Raw genomic sequence first — 17,481 nt, 5'->3', positions numbered from 1 at the left:
GGCCATTTACAGAGAAACGGCTCCATGAACCTGGTGCCCACAAAGCAACACTTGGCTTCCCCTAAATGGGACACAGGCCCCACAACCACCCTGGAGTGACAGCCAACAAAATTGCAGCCTATGCGCCGAGACCCCATGGTGCAAAATGCGGCCCATAGCCCAGCCTGGAAACGGTGGCTGTGGGCACCTGGTAATGATGTCACGTAGCAACGCCCGGCTTCCTCTCCCTAGTGACTAGCCCAGCCATGGAAAAACTATGGCCCGCGGGCCGGATCCAGCCCGTTTGAAATGAATAAAACTAAAAAAAAAAGGCCGTACCCTTTTATGTAATGATGTTTACTTTGAATTTATATTAGTTCACACAAACACTCCATCCATGCTTTTGTTCCGGCCCTCCAGTCCAGTTTAAGAACCCATTGTGGCCCTCGAGTCAAAAAGTTTGCCCACCCCTGGACTAGCCCCTAGGACTGTGATGACGAACCTTTTGAGCTTGACATGTCAGCATTTTGAAAAACCCTAACTTAACTCTGGTGCCGTGTCACATATAGAAATTTTTTTATCTTTCCAACCATAGTAAAACAAAGATTTATATTTTTGATATTTATTTTATATATTTAAATGCCATTTAACAAAGAAAAATCAGCCAAAAAAATGAGTTCGCGTGTCACCTCTGACACGCGTGTCATAGGTTTGCCATCACTGCCCTAGGAGTTTCTTCAGCCTGGGAACACAACTTGCTTTATAGCCAGGTGGAAACATTTTACAGTTTAACCAAAAGTCTGTGAAGCATTTTCCCATGCCTCATTTGATCCTCACAGAAGTCTTGCTGTAGGTAGATAGGAGACTCGGTGGAATCCTATTTTCTTTCCATTTACAGGAAAACGGAGATTTAGAAAGCTTAGAAACTTGACCCGACTGAAAATAAGTAAGAAATGGTGGACTTTGAAAATGACTTAAGGTTTTCTCACTGTGCAGAATATAGTCAAACACTGCTGCAGTTATTTATTTTACCCTTTGTTCTCCCTGTGTGATCTATAATAATAATCTGCTTTGTGTTGATATTTACTGCTGTGTTGCTGACAATTACCTGAAAGAGAAGTTGGGGTGCTTCATTGGGCTGGAAAAAGTTTAGCTAAATCAGAAAGCAGTTCTAATTAAGCAAGTTTATTCTATATATATAAAAGGTTAAGTTGACTTGTGCATGCGCAATACATATAAAGTACTCGCTGGCACCAATAACACATGTGTGTTTCCATCTGTCATTGTCGATCGTGAATTTGGTTGACGCTTCTATTATAGAGAAAGGGCGAATAGCGATAGTAAAATATTTCTTCTGATTAATTTCCTTTCAGTGTGCACGAATTTGTGCACCAGGCCATTAGTGTAATATAATAAAACAATCTGAATAGCACACATAATATCATCAAGTATTTCTTACACGTGTTGCTTGCCTGCCTTTTCTCTCTCTCTTGCTCAGCCCTTCTCTCTTTCATTGAGATGAAGACGAGCAACTTTGACTCTTTAGCTCTTCTCTCTCAGGCAGTAACATTTGGACTATATGTTTAATTATCTAAGGTATTACCCTCATCAAGGCTCGGTTCAAATTTCCTGGGAGCTTATCATTCACTAAATTCCCAGGCCTTTTCTTGGCTTCAGTCATAGAACCTTGACCCACTTGCTTTCCTAATTTCCTTGTTATTTGTTGACATTCTCACATTCTCTGGTCAAGATGCATTTCTTCAAAGATAAATGAGTTACCAGACTCCTACACTGTGGTTGACTAACCGGTCACAGAGCCGTCTGTATAGACGGAACATAACCCCAGACATGGAAATAAATGCCCTCTAAGTCCTAAGACAAAGCAAAATGATAGTAAAAGTAGCATTTAATAAATTTTATTTTATCATTTTTAAACTTTTATCCTCCCCCAAGAATATGTTTATTGATTTTAGAGAGAGGAAAAGAGAGAGACCAGGACCGATGGGTTGCACCCGTACGTGCTCTGAATAGGGATCAAACCTACTGGTGTAGGGAAAGACACTTCAATCGAGCCACTCGGCCAGGGCTCAAACATTATTTATTATGTTACATTAAATTCTTCTGATGATTTATTTAGTTGGTTTTCACAATATCTGGACTTAACAGGTATATATTCTGAGTGCTGCCTGCAAGTTTGAAGTGCATTGGCATTCCGGAGTGACTGGTGAACCCAATGCCAAGTTTCTTGTGTGAAATAGAGGCCGGAGAGCAGCCAGCAAGCCTGCAGCCCTGCGCTGGACCTACCCACAGACCTAGCACTGTGCAGTGGTGGCGGGGTCCTAGATTTGAGGAGCTGGTGGCCCAGCCCCTTAGTTATTTATGGTGAATAATAAAGTACGAGAGGTGCTAGAAGCATCATAGAAACATTGTGGAATGTCTCAGAAGGAGGATGGGTTAGTTGGCAAGAAAGAAAGAGGGCAAACCACTGTGGTTTCCTGCTCGGAGCTGGCCCAGCGTGTAATTTGTGCAGGCTGACATGGCCCTCGAAGGACTCAGCTGCTCCTCCAACCCAGGATTCTGTGTCTTCAAAGCTCATGTTTTTCCTGCCACACTATGCCAACTCAGAAACATCTGCTCTTTGGGAATATTAGGCTATCATGACAGACTTATTTAAGAATCTCTTTAAGCCCTAATTGCTTTGGCTCAATAGATAGAGCATCGGCCTGTGGACTGATGGGTTCCATTCCAATCAAGAGCACATGCCTGGGTTGCAGGCTCAGTCCCCAGTAGGGGGCATGCAGGAGGCAGCCCATCAATGATTCTCTTTCATTATTGAAGTTTCTATCTCTCCCTTCCTCTCTGAAATTAAAAAAAAAGAATATCTTCAAAAGCTATTTTGCTCATAAAAAAAGAGTTTGCAGTGTGACAAAAATGCAGTCTCTTATCCTTGTGGTGAGTAGGGGTGAAGCAGCGTAATCAGACCTATTAACCTTCAAACTCTATGTGTCACCCAACTTGTCCATGTGTCAGTGTCCTGTCTTTGCCTCAGGGGACGTGGCCGAGGTTAAGAGGACTTGGTGATGCTCGGTGTAGTGCGTGCCCTGGAGTTACACACACTGACTTCCTGATGAAAGCATACCCGGGCCACCTGCAGCAACACAGGAAGAGGGCAGCATGGACCGTGGCATCCCCTGTGGCATTCCCCACAGGATTTATGCTGGAAAAATCAAACATTAATTTAAGTTGCTCAGCATTACCTCTAAGTAGCTATTGTTCAAAGCAGGAGAGTTTTCTAAAAGTTTCAGGTACTCTTGTGTTTTATTTTTTGGCTTTCTTAAAAAATATGTATTTTTATTGACTTCAGAGAGAGGAAGGGAGAGGGAGAGAAACATGGATGTGAGAGTATAACACTGATTGGCTGCCTCCTGCGTGCCCCTTACCGGGGACTGAGCCCACAGCCTAGGCATGTGCCCAGATTGGGAATTGAACCTGTGGCCTCTTGCTGCACAGGACGACGCCCAACCAGCTGAGCCACCCTGGCCAGGGTGGTAATCTTCTGTTTTAGCAAAAAGGTCTTTTTATCCTTTTTATAGTGGGCAAGTATCCAGGTAGTTGAGCAAGTCCTTTTTCCCATTTGAGTCAGAGGATGATGTCGGCCCCTAAGGCTCTGTGTAACTCCAGTAAGCCCTCTGGTGTGGATTATGATAAAGGGTATTAACTAATCGAAGACATTTCTGAGACCTTTACATGATTATTATCAATCATTTGAGACTACTTGCATTGCCTGAATCTGACCACATATCTCCTCTATGTGGCAGTCCTGCTAAAAAATTATATATTTCTAGTTTCAGTGCCGAGGAAGTCACCCAAAACTGCATTTAAAAAAGATACATGTCCTTCTAATGATTGTGGGAATATGAAGCAAAATGCTTATCCATTTGATTGTTATTGCAGGTGAGAGGATAAAATGTAGTTTGTAAAATAATTGATTAAATGTACCGATTCCTGGGCATACACGTTTAAATGTTTAATTATAATTTTTATGATGTGTTGACGCCAACATTTTCCTGCAGAAGCACAACTCAAGAGTTAATATTGGGCAACAGTGGGAAAATGGGATTTAGTATGAAAATATTTGCTTTATGTAACTCTTTTTTATGAAAGTAGCTAATGCATAAGTGACGGCAAGCTGTAAAAACAATTGGCTGGGAAAATGCCAAGTAAATTTTTTATATTCCAATGAATATCAGTTAACTACACATGATTGTTATCATTAAACTATATGCAAATGTCCAGCTAGATTCACTTAGATTCAGGTAAAAGAAAACCCCAAAACTAGAAGTATGCAATAAGTATAATTACTGTTTGCATCTCCAAACAAAGCACATTAATCTTCCTGTAATCCCACTGATGTAATGTCTCCATGTTACTCTGGGGAGTATTTGAAGTGGGCAAGCATCCAAAGTTGATAGTTAATTCTGATCAGCAAAGGCACTGGAGTAGATGTCTGGGTTGGACGTTGTAACAAAGCAAACAATTTATAAAGCTTTTGGAAGATTTCAGTACAAACACAATCATCCATTTGATTCTCATATTCTAGACATTATAAAGTTAATTTACCCAAAAAAAGACGAGAAGCCTCTTTTAAAAATATAACCTGATATTTGTATTTCTTTTAAATTTAAGCTTCTCGAAAACATGTATTTTTGCGTTCAAGAGAATGAGGAAGCAGAAGCATCTTAAGTATTTTCTAGAACCAATTTCAGACCCATTTTTTTGCTGGGAAGGACTTGAGAGATTCTGAATACTTAGTGGTTTTCAGAGAACCTTCTCAGACAGTCACAGACTGTTGAAGGAATTGAATAATGAGAATCTTCTTACAACGCAAGGAAAAAATAGGCTATATTTTTAATAATTTTCTTAGGAATCTGCCATTAGACTACTAGCACACAGTATTTAGTAAATCTGTATTAAAATCTTAACATTGTATTTCTTTATGACGGAAAATAATGCATAAATAGACTAATTAGAAAACAGAAGAATAATGAAAATATGTGGAATCCAATATCTTGATTGTAGGAAGAACCAATAAAATATGTAAATATCTACTCTAATCAAGGTAAATGTGATTTTAAAGCACAACTATGCAAAATATATAGTCTGATAAAGGGGGTGGGGGAGCTCTACATGCTCAGGAAATGAAACTTCTCACAAAGGACTACTTTGTTCAATTCTTGGAAAACTTTTTCAGGACCTGGATGAAATGGGTGATTTTGTAGGAAAGAACTGACCTCAGAAGAAGAAAAAAAGCCCTGATTGCTATAGAAAAGGATAAGTATGGGGACACAGAGCTGGCTCCCACCCACCTCCACCCTCTGTCTCCACCTCCACCCCATCCTGAAGGAAAGTCTTTGGCCTGGAGGGATTCACAGAAAAATTTTATTGAGCTTTTGAAAAACAGAAAACAAATTATTTTGGGCAATCAATAATTTCATGGGTAGCTCAACAATGCCAGTTAATTTTTATTTTTTTTAAACAATGCCAATTTAAAAAACAAGAAAGGTTAGAGCTTCAGGTCAATACTATTCATAGAAGATCAAAGGAAAAATTCTAATTGAAATTCTAATTAGACTTTGGCAATACATTGAAAGATGAACCACCATAACCAAGTGGGATTTATTCCAGGAATGTAAATTTGTTTTACTATTAGAAAATACATTAATGAAACTCACTGATTAGGAGATAAAAAGTAAAAATTGTTAACTATCTACACATGCTGAAAAGACATTTAAAAACCCATTTATGACTTTAGAAAACAATAGATTATAAGTAATTGAATACTTCTTTAACATTGTAAACTATATACTCCATAGATGCACACACATATATTCTTTCCTCAACCCCTCCACATCCCATGCCAACCCAATCAACCCAACCCTAACCCAACTCAGACTACCCAAGCCAACTTAATCCAACCTAACCCAGTAGCTAGCATTGTGTTTAATGAGGATGTACTAGCTTGCCATTGAACTAAGAAACAAGGCAAAATGTCCATTCTCAACTGCTGCATACTATTCTTTTGGAGGTATGGACCAACACAGTTAGTGAAAATAAAAGGATTAAAATGCGGAAAGAAGTAGGAAAATGATAATTTTTGCAAATCAAATATGATTAGAACATTGCAGAGAATCAACTAAAAACCTATTAGAGGCAACAAGGTACAAAGTGAACATTCAGGACCCCAAAGCCTTCAGATTCACAAGGGAAGGGGAGAAGACCCCTGTAAAGAGGTGCTTCCCAGACTTCAGCATGCACCACGGTGTGGTAATTCTGTAGATTCCTGGACTCCACCGAACAGTCCAGGTCCACCGCCTTGAGTCTGCATTATGACAGGTGTTCCTGGGCCCCACCGAGAGGACCGTGTTGGTGTTGAGAAATGCTGCCTGCGGAACGCACCCACCTTCCCATGCCATCGCCCGCCACGCTGCACCAGCTTCCACGGCGCAGTCCGCAGTGCCGTGTACCTGTCTCCGATGCGTGCCTGTGCCCAGAGGGATGCTGGCCGCGCGCTCTGGAAGGGGAGCCCTCCAGGTTGCTCTGCCAGGGACCCTGTTTTTCAGTCGCCAAGTGGAAACTGCCCTGCAGGTCAGCCACCACCCGGGAGGCATGCGTTGCCGCCCCTGCCACCTGCCCTGCGGGGCAGGGCAGGGCAGGGCGATGTCCTCTGAGGCCGGTGCTGCAGGAAGACATTGAGCAGAGCCTCCGGGATCCTTGCAGCCTCTCCTAACCTGCCAGGCTCCTGGGGGCTGTTCCGCTGGCGTTGATTGCTCGTTTCCTACCAGTGTTCGCCTCGCTTAACTCCTGAGTTTCCTAGTGTCACTCAGCCTGAATGGCCACGGGTGCTGGGCAGAACTGGAACTGGTTCCTGCTGCCCCCAGGAAGCTGCAGAAAAGCAGCCGTGCTGACGGCTTCCGTCGTGAAGCAGCCACTGCCCTTCAGTGGACGTGGAGCGCTGCCCGCAGCCCGCTGTGGTCTAGCCACCCAGTCTCCTGTTCCCAGAGGTGACTTGCCGTGGCCTGCCACCTGCTCTCTCCGGCCTGTGTTTTGAGCAGACAGCGGTGAGAGACCTGTATTAGTCGGACCGCGTCGCTTCCCTCCTTTAAACCCTTCAGGGCTCCCACCGAATGTGGCCGTCAAGTTCTCATTTGCAGCCTGGATGCTTCTCAGACCTGTTTCCTAGCACCCAGCCCCTGACTCCTGGCTTCCCAGTATACGAACACTTGCTGTTTCTCCCCAAAACGCCCAATATGTTACCTCCCCAGGGCCTTTGTGCTTGCTGTCCCACTTGCTTGGAACACGTTTTCCAGGTAGGAATTAGACCTTTAATAAATATTTGTTGAATTAATTGAATTCATATACTCCCCCAGTCAATCAGTCAAGGGCAGGAAGATCAGCTCATTAATTTTTTCAGCTCATTAATTTCCGAGAGTGGATGAGGGAGGATGCTCTTAGTCCCCGGCCCTGCCCCCCAATTTGGGAGGCTAATTTCTGGGAGTCTGCCAAGATTGCAAATAGGGAGAATTGAGATCGCCTAGGAAGACAGTCTTGTCTTTGAGAAACAGATGATTGAACCCCAGGGAGCAGCAGCATTAAAAATTCCTTTTTTGTTGCAGTAAAATTAACATAACAAAATTCACAATTTTAGCCATCTAAAAGTGTTCCTTACTTCATCCACAGTGATGTGCAACCATTATCAGGGTCTAATTTCAGAACATTTCATCACCTCCATCCCCATGACTCCTCATTTCCCCTCTTCCCAGCCCCTGGCAACCACTAATCTACTTTTTGTCTTTATGGGTTTACCTGTTCTGGACATTTCATCTACATGGAGTCTTTCCATATGTGGCCTTTCGTGTCTGGCTTTCACTTAGCATATTTTCAAAGTTCATCCACATTGTAGCATGTGTCAGTACTTCATTTCTGGGAAAGGCCGTGCACCACTCCATTGTGTGGATATACTACATTTTGTTATTGATTCATCAGTTGATGGACCTTTGGGTTACTTGCATATTTTTGTGTGTGGCTATTATGAATAATGCTGCTATGAACATTTGTGTATACATTTCAACACCTGTTTTAATTTCTCTTGGGTTTATATATCTGGGAGTAGAATTGCTGGGTCAAATGGTAATTCTTTATTTAACTCTGAGGAACTGCCAAAATGTTTTCCATGGTGGCTGCACCATTTTCCCGCCAGAATGAATAATCATTCTAGTTTTCCCAACATCCTTGCCAGCACTTGTGTTCTGTTTTTGTTTGCCTATGGCCAGCCTAGTGGGTGTGAAGTGGTATCTCATTGTGGCTTTGATTTACATTTCTCTGATGGGAACATTAACGTTTAAGCACAGGCTCCAGTTAGGAGATGAGACGGAAAGCTAGAGAATAATAGGACTACAGTCAAATCGGTCTCCTGGGCTTCTGGGCTCCTGGTATTCTCCTTGGCTACAGACGTGACCACTAGCCTACAGAGCTCTTCAATATCTGCCAGATCTCTTATGTTTAGTTGTGGTTTTTAAAAAAATATATTTTTATTGATGTCCGAGAGGAAGGGAAAGGGAGAGGGAGATAGAAACATCAGTGATGAGAAGGAATCGCTGACCTGCTGCCTCCTGCACACCCCCTGACTGGGAATCGAACCGTGACCTCCTGATTCATAGGTTGACGCTAAACCACTGAGCCATGCCGGCCGGGCTCCTGTGTCTAGTTTGACTCAAATGGCCTTGGTGTTCCAGGTGTGGCCTGGCTTTTCCCAAGTTACCATGGGCAGCTCTGCGTTGTAGAGCGCTCACCCCGTTCATGCAGAGGCAGCAGAGCGCAGAGGGTAAAAGCATGTTAACTGCCTGGGTGCAGGTGCTGACTCCAGTGGGCAGCCTAGTTAGCATTGCTGTTCCTCATAGCCGCGTGCGGAAAATGACCTTGGGGCTGTCCTGGCGACTGAAGGAGATGAGTGTGTAACGTGCTCGGAATAATGCCTGGCACATAGTGAGTGCCTTGTGCGCTTGTGCTGTAATCATGGTGATGATGATGACAGTTTATCTAGATATTCACTTAGGGAAGGGGCAAGAATAGGTTTATGCTGATCCGAGTGTGGGATCGAGGGTGGTGATTGTGTGTTTGCTCAATGGGCTCTTTGATAGCGCGCTCTGCTTTCCATGGTCCTATTGTGGTGCTGGTGTCAGCAACACAGTGTAAATTATTTACTCTTGTGGCTCAGAGGCTGTCTTTCACAAGTCATGTCACTTAATCCAATTTACATTTTAGACTTAGATTTACCTTTATTTGTTTGGACAGGGACTAGACTTGCTTCGATTAAACATTTTTTTCCTGTTATTACTATAGTACAATTGTATTATTTTTAAAAAAAATGTGGAATTGTGAAAGAAAACATCACTTATAATTGCATCACTTCGAAACACCCTGTCCCAGCTCTAAGCGCACATCTTCCTGTATTTTCCCTGAGGCATTTCAAGCGTAATTATAATCATCCTACAAACAGAACAGAAGATCCTTACGAGTCTTTGAGAGCTTGTTTTCAGCTGCCCTGCGAATCTCTTCTAATAGGTCCTAATTTTTGAAATTCCTCGAGACTTAACATCTAGATCCCATAAAAGATATATTTTCAAAATTTATAGATGTGAATAGAGAAAGAACCCTCTCCTATCTAGACATTTTATATACATATAATTTTGAAAAGATGCCAAGGACTGTTTTATAGCTTTCTGATAAAACCTATTATTTTTCTACAGCAAGAAAAAGAATGCTTAGCAGTGCCAAAAAAGTGTACAAAGAGTCAAAATAATCAACATGTCATTAGAATTCTAAGTTTTGGCATTTAGGGTTCTTTAAACATAGATTCTGCAAATATTTTGCAGATAAGTAAACTGAGATAGAAAGACTAAGTGACATTTCTGTTTTCAGTCAACGTTGGGAATAAACACAGAAACCCAAAGCCTCTCCTTATTAGATCAGAAGATAGAATCTTCCTATATTTTTAGACATAAACCTGTGGAAGAGATATGAACACATAAGCTGTGCTGAGATGTATGAAGGGTGCTATCAAGTAAAACGAGGCAATTATTTTTCAGTTTTTAAAAGTCCTGATGTTATTTGGAATATGTCTTTCTCACCTTGTAAAAGTGATACTTGGGAAAGTGGAGATGTTGGAGAATGGGAGGGAGGATACACAGATTTTAGTTTAGAAAGATGATATAGAAGGAGTCTATGAAAAGGGCATTGCCCAGCTTGTATGGCTCAGTGGTTGAGCGTCGCCCTATGAACCAGGAGGTCATGGTTCGATTCCCGGTCAGGGCATATGCCTAGGTTTTGGGGCTCAATCCCTAGTAGGGGCCGTGCAGGAGGCAGCCAGTCAATGATCCTCTCTCATCACTGATGTTTTTATCTCTCCTTCTCCCTTTCTCTCTGAAATCAATAAGAAAAAAAAAGTTAAAAAAAGGGCATTAATGAGGTAACTTTAGAGAAGACGGCAAAGACGTGGTATAGAAAGTTGTTGTAACTGACAGTGAAATAAATACAAGAATAAGAATACTTATAGAAGAATGTAATACCTTCCCGCTGCTCAAATAACAAAGCAAAACTGTCTAAGGAATGCCAAATAGTAATTCAGAGGAACCGAGTGTGCTCCCTTTTTTTATTTTGGTGTCAACTTGTGATATCTTGAAGATACACCAAATCTAAAGACTTTAGGGATCTAAAGAAAAGAAAGCTTTTATTTGAAAATTTATTTGTGTGTTTAGGTTTTGTAAGGCTTGAAACAGACGGAGGACAAAGAGGCTTGGACAAAGTGGCCTGACCAGCAGCCTTGATCAAATTTGGGCGGTCAGGCCATGTGGCCCGTGGTGCCCGTTATTCTGACTTGTGGCCCGTGGTGCCTGTTATTCTGACTTGTGGCCCGTGGTGCCGTTATTCTGACTTGTCACTCTTGCTGGGTCCCTCAGTTGGGCCCGTTTGAACCTGGTTGGCTTGACATCCTGTAAAAACCTGGAGTTTCACCATAGAGTTTTTGGTTTCAGCAGCTGTTCAGTGAAACCCTCCTGAATTCTGTTAGGGGACCTGAGGTGTGAAAAGAAGCCTTAGGTGCCCTGGCCTGCCAAGGACACAGCCACCTAAAAAGACAAATCCGGACGCAGGTGGAGAGGGTGACAGGCCACTAGGAAACTCCTTAAGCGTCCCCTGAGCTCTGAAGTTAGGCAGACTTGAGGTTGACTCCCAGCCACTCTGTTACCTGTCCAGGTGACCATGGGGACGTCTGTCTCACCAGGCTGCCGTGAGGATTAAGGAGAAAGAGATACAGGCACCTGAGCCTGTGGCTCTGAGGCAGGGCTGTGTGGCCCTTGGCCTGCACAGATTTTGCAGTCAAGTCACAGGAGCTGTGTTGCAGGACGTGGCACGGTTATGGGGCATCGGTTCCTTGCGTGAGGATTGTGTCTCATCCCCAGGAACTGAGTCAGCAGACCAGGGTCGGAGCGCAGGAACCTGCATTTTAAACCAGTACTATGGATATGGATGAAAGTGGAGTCACACTTTGCAAAATAGTATACTTTGGAGGTTGGTGGGTAGAACCCATTTGACCCTGAAACTTTAATAGCTTGGGTGGGTGCGTTTTCCTGGCTCATCTTTTCACAGTAATCACTGTGGGGATCTAAGCATTGGCCACAACATTCTAATTAAGAAAAAGCATTCAGGAATAGCAGTGTAAGCTTAGGTAAATAAAAAATGTGCAGAAAGATGTTTGTCACTTACCATACCTACTTTACCAAAAAAGTGAGCTTAATGTTTGAAATAAAAATAGAAACAGGAACTCCATTAATTAGCACATCGCTTTAAAGTTAATACACTTGGAGTGTGTCTTTACCAAAGGAAACAAATATTTAGAGAGTAGGACGTAACACACACACACACACACACACACACACACACACACACACACAGCATTTCGCATTGTCCGTCCTATAGTTCAATCTGGGGGCTATTAATGAGAGTGTTCTGGTTAATCTTAATTGTCGTGATGATATGAGGAGATGCGATCTCTGAGTTATTCAGACCACGTGGGGTAGGTTATTAAGAACCATTGTTAAGTCAGGGGACGGAGTGAGAAGGGAATGCAACTAGTCAGGCGTCCGGTTTCGGTATTTCCTGTTGTTAGCACTAGAATGTTTCAGAACACAACGTACCTAATTTTCCCTCTGATACTTCTGTGGTATAGTTTATATATACATATGTATCCACATGCACGCACATACTACGCACACACAGAGCCATGCTTGATGGCCAAAAGGGAAGAGGCCCCAAGGGCTCTTTAGTGTACAATTAATATTTTGGTTAGAAAGTCAGCAGATTGTTTCAGTATGGCTATGTGTGATGACATCATATTCCAGTAAAGTTATAATGAACAGAAATTTTGTTTGTCTCTGTGGCAAACCGAAATGGGTTTTGTAATTGTCAGCAGGCCAGAGTGATTACAGTGGCGCCCACTCCCTCTCCTGTAGTTGAAGGTCTGCTCGCATTCCACTCGCGGACCTCTGCTTTCAGCAGTGTGTAATTGACTGTAAACATTCCCTCCACGGGGAGGGCTGGCCGCGTAAGACCTCAGGAGTCCATTTCTGATTTCAGGTTGTCTGTTTTAAAAGGCTCGGTCGGGCCGAAACCGGTTTGGCTCAGTGGATAGAGCGTCGGCCTGTGGACTGAGGAGTCCCAGGTTCGATTCTGGTCAAGGGCATGTACCTGGGTTGCGGGCATATCCCCAGTGGGAGATGTGCAGGAGGCGGCTGGTCGATGTTTCTCTCCCATCGATGTTTCTAACTCTCTATCTCTCTCCCTTCCTCTCTGTAAAAAGTCAATAAAATATATTAAAAAAAAAAAAAAAAGGCTCGGTCGGTAGTGGAACCAGTTTAAAACATGCATCGAGCCCGGCCGGTGTGGCTCAGTGGTTGAGCGTCAACCCACGAACCAAGAGGTCCCTGGTTTGATTCCTGGTCAGGGCACATGCCCAGGTTGCAGGCTTGATCCCCAGTTGGGAGCGTGCAGGAGGCAGCCGATCTGTGTCTCTCTTTTATCGTTGATGTTTCTATCTCTCTATCCCTCTCCCCCTCTCTCTCAAATTAATAAAAACATATTTAAAAAATCTTGAAGACCCTTCAAATCTTTCTGCTCTGTCTCACCTGTTCTTAAAACTTTCTAAGTGTTAACTTAGTTCTCCCATTAGTGAAGTGCTCTTATTTAAAACAAACAAAACATGCATCAAGTTCTGAAGAGGTGGGAAAATGAATTTTGTGGGACACAGAAATCACCTGCATCCATCCTATTAGTCTGTCCAAATTTCTGCATTAAAATAATTAAAAATGAAACAGGTAACAGGAGATTGCACTTTACTACACTAGTTATTGGAATCAAAGAGAAAAAAAAGTGTGGTTTTAATGCTTTTGAGTCTTTGCATGTTTTTAAAAAAATAGTCTGTTACGACAAGTAATTTTTTTTCTTCCTTTAACTTTTTCATCTTTGCCAATTAAAAATGAGAAGGTATGACATAATAAAACACATTTAAAAATACTTTATCTTAAAAGAAATTAATGGGAAAACTGCGGGCCAAGAAAATTGACTCTAAGAATTTAAAACAGCGATTTCTCCCTCCTTCCTCAGACTCTGGCTCTCTCCACTGCTAATTGCCTCCCTGACGGGTGTTGTTTCTTTTCTGATTGCGGCTGCTTTCATCGCCTTCACTGCCGTCTACTATTTCCCCTGCCTTTTGATCACCGGCATGAATCAGAGCCCAGCCTCAGGCTCTTTCTCGGTTCCTTTCTGCTTTCTTTTTCCAGGTGCTCATCACTCACATGGTTTCAGTTAGTGCCAGCCTCCCACAGCTGCGGGGTCAGTGCCGACCCACACGCTCGCCCGGCACCTGCAGGAAACCTTCACCATGAGTCCCATCTGCCCGCAGATCCTTACGGGATGAGCGCTGCGCAGTTGGTCTCAGGTCGAATATAGCGCACCGCTCCATGGATGTCCACTCGCCATCTGAAAGGACGAGGGCATCCACTGGACTTCTTTTTGCTGGAATACAGACATTTTTCCGCACTGGAGTGATTTTGCGCTTCAGTTTTCAGCATTATTATAACGCACCGTTCCATCCAAATCAGTCCTGTGAGTTTTGCTCACTCATCTGACTTGACCTGTGCGTAGCGTTTGACACTCAACCCCGCGCTCTTCCATGATAGACTTTCCCACTTGGCTTCCAGAAAGGAGGACACCCTGCCTCCCTGGATTTCCTGTCTGGCTTTCAAGTCCTGCCTGGCTTTAACGTCCAGCGATACATTGAAGATTCCCAAATTTTATTCCCACCTTGGACCTCTTTTTCTAGAGTCTAGACTCATAAATCCAACTGTCCATTGGACATCTCCATGTGGATGTCTAACAGGCCTAAAAACTTCACACCTTCAAACCAGAGCGGCTGACGTCTGCCCTCCAGCAATCCCCTTCCTTGCCTCCTCCGCTCTCCTATTCCGTAGCCAGTTCTTGGGCAAACCCTGTCTCTCTACTTTTGGAATTCACTTGGAACCCACTGCTCTCGTCACTTCTTCTGCTGTCACGTTCGTTCAGGCCTCGGTCATCTTTCCCGTGTTATTGCGCGCGAGTTTCCTAATAGATCTCCTGGCTTCTACCATCCTTCCCTATAGTCTGTTCTCTACGTAGTAGTCAGATGATCCTTCAAAAATGTGAGCCACGTCATGTCACTTCTCTGGTGGTGGCCATTTCACTCCATGAGTAGAAGTCAAGTCCTTACAGCGATTTCTAAGGACGTCCCTAACCGACCTTGGCTACCTCCTCTTATCTCGCGGCTTCCCTTTCCTCTCTCCCTCGACTCTAAGAAGATGACCATCCTCTGAGGTACTTGACCGTGCGTGGCGTGCTGCTGCCTCAGGGCCTTTGCACTTGACATTGTCTGCTTCCGCTGCAGCGTCCTAGGGGATCTGCACTGTTTCCTCCCTCACTTATTTTAGGTCTTTACCCAGCTGTCATCTCAGTGAGGCCCTCCCTGGCCACCCCATCTAACACCCACCTCCCTGACACGTCTGAACCGTGGCCTCTTTGTTTAACAGGTGTCTCTAACATACTATGTTTTGCATATTTACCTTATTTCTTGTCTGCTCCACTTCAATGTGTGTCATTGTCATGCTCCCCTGTCAAATAATTGCTGTGTTGATGGATTTTATTGCATATCACCTTAATATTTTTCTTCTTGATGTCTTCTAGGTTTGTTCTTTCTTCTTACACCCTCTTTTATTGTCTCAAGTCCACATCACTGCAGCTCGTCAGTAGCTCTTCTCTACCTTAGGCTCATTCAACTCAAACCTGCCAAAATCTTTACCTTAAATACATTTTTTTATTATACTTTCTACCTACAAATTGGGTTAAACTCCCTATTCTTTTTGATGTTGAATCTGATCTTATTTCTTTGCAAAGTATATATTATCACTTTGGAGGAGTAACTCCACCTCTCTGCCCTTTAAGTTCTCATCATAATGATCTGCTGAAAGCACAATAGTCTGCTTGTTGTCACCAGAATGGCCTTGCTCCTCGCTATCCTCTGCGGTGGCTCCCCGGCCTTCAGCACCAGACCATTGGCCCACTCCCATCAAAATCTGTCTGAAGCTTGAAGTTAAAATTTGATTAGGGTTCATACGAGGGCATAGCGCGTTATATCACTTTAAACAAAACAAACCTGATTATGGAGTGATTTTATCGGACTAACATTCCTATTTTCTTTTCTTTAGGTATCATTGCCCGATGCCTAAGATCTTTTACGTTCAGCTGACTGTAGGAAACAATGAGTTTTTTGGGGAAGGGAAGACTCGACAAGCTGCTAGACACAACGCCGCCATGAAGGCGCTCCAGGCGCTGCAGAACGAGCCCATTCCCGAGAAGTCCTCTCAGGTGTGCTGCTGCGGGGCCGCTCGCTCTCTAGGTCCCCGGGCGGTGATCCAAAAGACAAATGCGTGCATTTTCACAAACAAAGAAATAATCTCCTGATAGGAAGGAAGAGGAGAGTGGCGATCTCTGTTAATTTGCTTCTGAGATGGATTACCTGTCTACTGTCCTGGACTTGTCCTTGCCAGGATGACCTTGCCTTTGAGAACTTGGGTTCACCAATGGAGTGCACTTCCCAGGCAGCTCAGGAGCTGGGAATGTGGACAAGGATGAGAAATAACATTCACTTACTTTGAGTTTATTGCTACATTTATTGAGCATGAATTGTGTTGTGTTGATTTGGAATGGAAGAATTTAAAGTGGAGGAGATTATTATGGATATTTCCAGTCCTACCTAATTTTACGATTGAGGATATCGAGGCTTTTGTTGGCCCCTTCTCATGGCTTCAGCTGCCTTCTCTATTGACTTCAGAAGAGTATCTCCAGCTCAGGCATGTGTCTGAGTCCTCTTCTTACTGAGCTCTCTTAGTTATTTCACACCACACAGTTCCGTCTCTACAGTTCCCCACACCTCGCGGAGGCTGGTCTGGTTAATGGCAGACTTAGGTAGTTTTCTCCTGGACACGTTCATTAGGGCATCTATCTGTTTTCCCACTACATCGCAAGCCTCCTGGCGAAGGATACCCCTCCCTTTATCTCTGTTACTTACACTACGTCCAGCGTATCTGGGGTCCTCCCTCCAGAAGCATGTGCTAAATAAGTGAATTGGTGCCAGGGCCAGACGCGGAGCTCCAGAGTCTTGGTTTGCATCCCTTATTTCTACAGCTTAGTTTTCGTAGAAGGTGCCGTATCATAACACCAGTGGAGGTACTGTGTGTACAAGAGTGTGCATGTGTGTGTGTATAGAGGTTTAAAAAATATATATATTTTTATTGATTTCAGAGAGGAAGGGAGAGGGAGATAGAAACATCAGTGATGAGAAGAATCACTGACCAGCTGCCTCCTGCACACCCCACACTGGGGATCGAGCCCGCAACCCAGGCATGTGTCCTGACTGGGAATCGAACCATGACCTCCTGGTTCATAGGTTGATACTCAACCACTGGGCCATGCTGGTTGGGCTGGATAGAGATTTTGAGAGAACTGGATAAACTCAAATTGGTGTATGGTTGAGTAAAAGACTTCCACGCTTAGCATTTATTCTCCTTTGAGGGGAAAAAGTGAAAAGTCAAACAACAAAGAGCCTCAGAGCAGCTCTTGCCTGCTGTGCTTATGCAGTGGTTCTCAACCTTCTGGCCCTTTAAATACAGTTCCTCTTGTTGTGACACAACCATAAAATTATTTTCGTTGCTACTTCCTAACTGTAATGTTGCTACTGTTATGAATCGTAATGTAAATATCTGATATGCAGGATGGTCTTAGGTGACCCCTGTGAAAGGATTGTTCGACCGCCAAAGGGGTCGCGACCCACAGGTTGAGAACCGCTGGCTTACAGGGACT

General features: G+C 43.6%; 1 protein-coding gene across 7 annotated transcripts in view; it reads left to right on the top strand.

The window, feature by feature from the left end:
• STAU2 (staufen double-stranded RNA binding protein 2) overlaps positions 1–17,481 on the top strand; it is a 226,977-nt gene that overhangs the window by 56,480 nt on the left and 153,016 nt on the right. For all 7 annotated transcript variants that reach the window (XM_081111012.1, XM_081111015.1, XM_081111010.1 and 4 more), the window contains one exon: positions 15,828–15,987. In XM_081111012.1, the coding sequence (XP_080967138.1) occupies positions 15,828–15,987 (160 nt within the window). The remainder of the gene's footprint in view (positions 1–15,827; positions 15,988–17,481) is intronic.

The sequence above is a fragment of the Myotis nattereri genome, assembly GCF_964212035.1.
Source record: "Myotis nattereri genome assembly, chromosome: 17".
In the NCBI taxonomy this organism is placed as follows: Eukaryota; Metazoa; Chordata; class Mammalia; order Chiroptera; family Vespertilionidae; genus Myotis; species Myotis nattereri.
Note: the sequence above shows the minus strand (reverse complement) of the source record. Positions and strands in the feature narration are given on the sequence as shown.